General features: G+C 53.0%; 2 protein-coding genes across 3 annotated transcripts in view; both read right to left on the reverse strand.

Annotated features, from left to right (window-relative positions):
- Positions 1-3,809, reverse strand: part of Kri1 (KRI1 homolog) — a 9,360-nt gene extending 5,551 nt beyond the window's left edge. The window contains exons 1-9 of the mRNA XM_015489010.2: positions 3,655-3,809; positions 3,477-3,550; positions 2,668-2,773; positions 1,856-1,970; positions 1,287-1,341; positions 1,159-1,208; positions 829-925; positions 670-747; positions 237-364 (exon numbers count right to left, since the gene is read on the reverse strand). Of these exons, the coding sequence (XP_015344496.1) occupies positions 237-364; positions 670-747; positions 829-925; positions 1,159-1,208; positions 1,287-1,341; positions 1,856-1,970; positions 2,668-2,773; positions 3,477-3,550; positions 3,655-3,748 (797 nt within the window). The 5' untranslated portion in view covers positions 3,749-3,809. The remainder of the gene's footprint in view (positions 1-236; positions 365-669; positions 748-828; positions 926-1,158; positions 1,209-1,286; positions 1,342-1,855; positions 1,971-2,667; positions 2,774-3,476; positions 3,551-3,654) is intronic.
- A 412-nt stretch (positions 3,810-4,221) lies between these two features.
- Positions 4,222-6,553, reverse strand: part of Cdkn2d (cyclin dependent kinase inhibitor 2D) — a 2,637-nt gene continuing 305 nt past the window's right edge. Inside the window, exons 2-3 of one of the 2 annotated variants that reach the window (XM_015489012.2) lie at positions 6,202-6,357; positions 4,222-5,176 (exon numbers count right to left, since the gene is read on the reverse strand). In XM_015489012.2, the coding sequence (XP_015344498.1) occupies positions 4,817-5,176; positions 6,202-6,342 (501 nt within the window). In that variant the 5' untranslated portion in view covers positions 6,343-6,357 and the 3' untranslated portion in view covers positions 4,222-4,816. Of the gene's footprint in view, positions 5,177-6,201 lie in introns of both variants that reach the window. The other variant, XM_015489011.2, reaches the window with a different exon arrangement.

Genomic DNA, 6,553 nt, shown 5'->3' on the forward strand with positions numbered 1-6,553 from the left:
CCCCCCGCCCAGAGCCTACAAGGTGAATGATTCTATTACCTGTTCTATCTATAGGGAACCTAGGCATGGGGCTCTAGCACAGGGCCAAGATTAAAACCAGTGCCACAGGATTCCAGAGCCCACACTTTGTGGCTCTTTCTCTCCCTTTGTGTGAAAAAAACAAGCACAAGGTGCCTTTCACTCCTGGCCAGCACTTCAGGAGATACGGGTGCAGCCCTGGGAGGCATGAGGCTCACCCTTCCCCTTCCTCTTCCTCTTCCTCTTCCTCCTCCTCTTCCTTGTAGCGTTTGTTGAGAATATAATCCCGCAGGAATTGCTCCCCTTCGTCCAGCTCTGGGTCATTCCAATATTCTTTGAGGTGTGTCTGGAAGGGAGTGGTGGGGGGGGTGACGGAACCCAGGGACAGGGAAGGGGAGTGGGCATGGGCGCCAAATGGATTTAGGAAAATGAAACATCATAGCCAGCCTAGAGTGGGTGGGTTTACCCCATTTTCTAGACATAGAAACTGAGGCCTACAGATGGGTACACCTCATCTCAAGAGTATATGACCTTGTTTTGCTTTTTGTTTTTTTGGTGCTGAGATGGAACCTACTACTATTTTCTGGAGGAAGGTTGGATGCAGGTGGAACAAGCAGTTTGGGCCATCAGGGACAATGTGTGAGATCTCACCAGTTCCCTCAGGGACTCAGGATTCGGAATCTCCTTCTGTCCCTTCAGCCACTCAACGTAGTCAGCCTCTTCCTGGGCCTGAGAAAGGCCAGTGCTGAAGGACTGTGGGAGCCCCAGCTGCCTGCCCCCTCAGCAGTCCAACTGGGTCCCAGCACCTACCTTCTCTTCCCTGGTTTTTGCATGTTTCTGCAGCAACCCAGAGCCACCTTCCCCAGCACTGTCCTCATCCTCGCTGTCCTCCACGAACACCCGGAAGCTGCAGACAGCAGCAAACAAAACTCAGGACAGGCAGATTGGCCCCTGCACGAGTCCCCAAGATTAACCCTGCTTACCAAACCCACAGCTTGTTCTCCAAAAGCTCAGAGCAGTGCTGTGACATTAACCCCATGTAACAGATGAGGCACACAGATAGCAAATGTCAGGGCTTGCTTTGATCCCAGGCCTCCCCAATCCGCAGCCTCAACTCCTACACATCTGGCCACGGCTCACCTTTCCTTGAGCTGCTTCTGTTCTTCCACATAACTCTGCGACGAGATTTGCTGCAGAGGAGAGACTGATATGGGCCTTAGGCCAGTGCTGGCCCTTCAGCCTGTCCCAGCTTCCTCCAATCTACATACCTTGGCTGTCTGATTGCAGGTCTCCCCATCTGAGTTCTCCTCATCAACATACTTGCTGTGCAGGCAAAGATGGGGGCTTTAGAATAAAGTCCCTGATTCTTGACACCTCAACTTATGATGGTTTGATTTTTACAAATAGACTTCTCAGTATTAAATGCAAATAAGTTTTAAATGTATTTTTTTTTTTTTAATATTTATTTATTTATTTTTAGTTCTCGGCGGACACAACATCTTTGTTGGTATGTGGTGCTGAGTATCGAACCCGGGCCGCACGCATGCCAGGCGAGCGCGCTACCGCTTGAGCCACATCCCCAGCCCTTAAATGTATTTTTTAATATTTTAAATTTACAACAGGTTTGTCAGGGTGTAACCCTATCTGTACATGCTCCATGGCCTGCCTATCCCCACAAGGGGGGAAGTTATTTTCACCAGGGTAGTTCCATGGGAATATATGAAGGATCTCAGAGGCTCCCTCTAGTCTGCAGAGTTTGGGGCTTTTTCCACTTCTACCAGTAAGACTCCCAAAATCCCAGGAAGGTTGGGATTTGAGGGTTAGGGACCCTTCTTACCCTTCCTTCTCCAAGATGACCTTCCTCTCATAGTCTTTCAAATACATGGGCTGCACCTTCTTCTGCTTCTCTGAGGCTGCTGGTTCCTCCTCACTCTCCGAGGATGAGGATGATGCTGTGGGGCAGCCAGATACTTGCCATCACCATTACCCATGACCCTGTTCCCCTAGCAGCGAATCCCACAGGGCAGGGCCGGGGCAGAGAGAGGTTTCCAATCCACCACTTCTCTGCTATAAAACAAGCATCACACTTGCACTACTGGGTGGGGCTGAGATCATTCAGTTAGCAACTCACACCTTGACATGCCACCAGTCCCTGACATAGGATGGTTCAACTTACGATTTTTTTTTAACTTTATGATGGCTTATTAAATTATTTTTTATCATACACATATTTTTTTTCCAGTACTGAGAACTAAACTCAGGGGTACCTTACCACTAAACTACACCCCCAGCCCCTAATTTTTTCCCCACAGTACTAGGGATAAAAGCCAAGGGTGTTTCACCCCTGAGTTATATTCCTAGCCCTTTTGAGACAGGTTCTCACTAAATTGCCCAGACTGGCCTTGAACACAGTTTGCCACAGCCTCCAGAGTCACTGGAATTACAGGTATAAGATACTGTGCCCAGCAGTGACATGTGGGTTTATAGGGATCTAATCCCATTGTAGATGAAGAGCATTTATAGTGGTTATTACCACCCCACAAGGTAATAATCCAAGATACTTTCCTAAGCTCTTTTGATGTAAAATATTCTTTCAATAGTTACAAGAACCAGTAGGGCACAGAGGAAACTGCACCCCCACACACACACCTGTTCTCTGATAGAAGGTGGCATCTTTCTGATAAATGCGGGGATCCTTCTTCTTCAACAAAGAAAGGGTCCTGTAAAAGTCCCGCTCCTGCTGGGGGTCAAATTCCTAGGGCAGGAAAAGGGAAGGCAGTCATCAGAAGGGAACAGCTCTGGAGGAAACCAGTGATGGGGACAGTATGCAGCAGGGGCAGGTGGAACAGAGGGTATGGGGGAGAGGGGTATGTGTTACAGGAAAGGGCAGAGGATCCAGCTGGGGAGAGGTAGGTGGGCAGCCGGGTGTGACTAGCGGTCAGAGGAGGGAGGGACCAACTTGGGGACTGGTAGGGAGCCCGCCACAGACAATACGGGATATGGGCAAAGGAAGGTAGGACAAAAGGAGGTAGTTCCTGAGAAAGAAAAGGGATCTATAAAGGAGCAGGTGGGCTGAGGACACTCGGGGAACAGCAGGAGGGGCCGGGTTGCACAATGGAGCCAGGAAGAATACCAAAGCTGATATGGGAAGAAGTTGGGCGCCCCACGTGGCGCATAATAGTACACTGAGAAATGATTAGGCCCTTAGGAATGAGAGAAGGGGAAGAGGGGCTGAGGGGTCTCACCACCCATCAGAGGAGAGAGAAAGAGAGGGGGCTTGGCGACACTTGGAGATAGAGAAGGTGCAGTATGGTCCTCAAGGGATTGGGGGCGGAGCTTGGACTATACTGTAGGGCACTCAGGGACTTGGGGACAAGGCGCCCCCTGTAATCGAGGTCAGAGTGCTATAGGAGGCTTGGACGCTTGGGTGAGTCCGGAACAGGGGTGGGGAAGCGCACCACGCGCTCCTCGCTGGAGTCAGACTCGGAGCTGGAGTCATCGCCGCTGTCTCGGTCCCCGTAGCGATCCTTCACTGTGAGGCACAGACAGGATCAGCCTTGGAGACCAGATCAAACCCCCCACTTCCCGAAGACCCTTCCAGGGCTGGCGCCCCGCGCGCATGCGCCCCGCACTCACGGCGCTGCAGCTCCTCGCGCTCCCGGTAGCGGCCGTACCGCGCGGCAAAGGCAGCGTTTACCCGCAAGGGTGACGACCCGCGCGGTTCGGGCATGGCGGCACTCGAGGCCACTGCGCATGTGTCACAGACAGCCCCCTAAAGGGGCGTGGTCACGTTCTGTCACGCCCGCCTTGAACTTTAAAAGAGGCGGGGCCGCGCGTGTGGGCCTAACCCCGCCCCCAGCCCTTCCGGGATCCCTTTTGCCTTGTGACCGCTGTCCCGCCCATGGGTCACGCCCCTGCGGGGAAGGCCGCAGCCACCGCCCACCTCCCCACCCTTCTGGCTCCGGGCAGCCAGCTGACATCTGGGGGCCCTTTCTCCACACGCGGTTTCCTGCCTCCCTTCCGTTCCGACAGCGCCAACCGCTGCCCCACCCAGCTCGCTCACCCTAGCGCTCTGGGAGTGACCACGTTCTCCCCTCCCCCACGGCTTCCGCGACCCCCGACCCCGATGCTCATCCCCATCGACATTCTGGTCGCGTGAGTCTTCATCTCAACCTCACAAATCAGAAGCCACCCAAGCCGTGATCATGCACAAATTTTAATTTAATGGGTAGAAACATTAAATTATCACACACAATTTTTTCCATAAAGCTTAATAAATAGAATCTCTTTTTTAAACGCTGTACAAGAGACTGGAAAACAAGCTTCCAACAAAATATTTACTCATACTACCCTTTTATTGATTTGAAACACTTCCCTCCCTGACCCCCATGCCCAAGACAGAGCTCACAATTCAGGGATCTCTCTGAGCACAGCCGGCCAAAGTCACCAGGTTCCTGGAGCCTTGGAGGTGATGACTCACTCTGGGGCTGGGGCTTTAAGGCTTTACGCTTGGGTCTAGTCTGCAGCCCCAGAAGCCTGGGGTGCAGACAAAATGAACCGTTTCGGTGGCTGTTGCCTATAGGAGCCCTTCTCTGTCCAACACACCAAAAGGGGTGAGAAAAACAAATGAGAAATGTCCCCCAAACACACACTCCCCCAAAAATCAACACCAATAAGCCACAAACTGGTCCTCCTCCCCCTTCTGTAAAAAGCAAGAGGAGTGAGGAGAGAAAGTGTTTCTTCCCTCCTCTTCTGACAGAACCTAGTGGGTTCTCTTGCTGGGTAGAGTGGCCCTGGCTCACAGTGGGATCACTGTGCACCCCTGCAGGATGTCCATGATGTCCTGAGACCCTCTCTGTCTTGCCAGCTCCAAGGGTGTAAGCCCCCTGGCATCCCTGTGTTGAAGATCAGACTCAGGAGCCAGGAAGCTGACCACAGCACTGTGGCCCTCCTGCACAGCTAGATGGATGGGGAGCGCCCCAGTGCCATCAGGCGCGTTGACATCAGCACCATGCTCCACGAGGACTTTCAGGGTGTCCAGGAATCCAGTGCGAGCTGCATCGTGGACTGGACTGGTACCGGAGGCATCCTGAACATTGGGGCTAGCACCTTGCTTCAGAAGTTCCAGAGCGATGGCAGGACTGCCAAACATCATGACCTATGTTGCGACAGAGGGTCAGGAAGTCCCCAAGGAAGGGTCACTGGAGAGAAAATGGTCATCCAAAAACAGGGGTCCTCACGAATAGAGAATGCAAGAGAAGAGGTCCTCTAGAGAATGGGGACACTCCAGGAAACACCAGTCCCCAGGGATAGTGAGACCCAAGAGAACAAGTTCTGGGATCCTCAAGAAGCTGATCATTCCCGTAATAATACAGTGAGACCCTAACAAAAAGAATAACCTCCAGGAGAACTTTCAAGGAATCCAAGAATGTTCCCTACCTCAAGGAAACAGAGCCCCCCACATATGGGAAATCATCAGGAAATCTAAAGCCTCCTCCAGGAAATGAGCCCCTGGAGACTGAGAACTGCCCCCAAATAACTTGGCAGGTGTCTCAAGGGAAAGGAAATGCCCAGAGAATTTGAAAATACTTTTTTCAGGAAAAAGCCCCATCCTTTATAAGGGAATCTTCCTGGGGATACCTGATGTCCCTCAAGAAGTGGGGCGTTTCCCCTGTAAAATGTTCCCAGGGAATAGAGACCTCATACAATATGACACAGTTCTATTGGGGCCCCCATAAGATGCCAATAATCCATACAATCCTCAGAAATGAAGACTCCCCTCAAATAACCAGATAACTTTTAGAGGACTACCTAGAAAAAGGGGTCCCTTCTTAGGGAGACAAGAACTCATCTTTTCCAGAGACTAGCTCTCTGCATGGAAGCCCCAAGAAACTTAAGCTATCTCATGAAGCTGGGATCCAAAGAAGCTGAAACCCACCCGCTGAATAAGAACCTCCCAAAGGAAAACGAATTCTCCCCGCACGCAGAAAACAAGGAATCGTCAAGGAAAGATGAAAAGCTCTCCCAACCCCCCACTTCACCCCCCCCCATTACCCATCTAAAAAAGGGACCTTAGGTACAATATCAGCCTAGAGAAGGACTGGAGCCCAGGGGGTCATCAAGGAAGGGAACCCTCGCTGGGTTCCACAGTCCCGCCTTTGCCCCTGGCCAGCCAGGCCTCACCTGCAGAGCCGTTTTGCCGAAGCGATTCAGGGCGTCGGGGTGCACCAGCTCGCGGTACAGAAGGCGGCGCACCTCCTGCACGTCGCCCCGGGCCGCGGCCCCACTCAGTCTGTCGCCAACGCGGACCTCCTCAAGCAACATGTCGATACTGGTGGCCTGCGAAGCCCCCCGCCACACCCCAGCCCGGTTAGTGCCGGGGAGCCAGCCGTTGCTGGCCCAAACAGCCCTCTCGGGGCTCGGCCCCGGTGCGCCCGGCCTACGCTAGACTCCTGGCCTGGCTCGCTGGCGCAAGGCTCCCGTGAGACCCCCGCCCTCGCAGCCGGCTTCTCCCCCCTGTCAACCCGGCGGGCGG

The sequence above is a fragment of the Marmota marmota genome, unplaced genomic scaffold, assembly GCF_001458135.2.
Source record: "Marmota marmota marmota unplaced genomic scaffold, marMar, whole genome shotgun sequence".
In the NCBI taxonomy this organism is placed as follows: domain Eukaryota; kingdom Metazoa; phylum Chordata; class Mammalia; order Rodentia; family Sciuridae; genus Marmota; species Marmota marmota.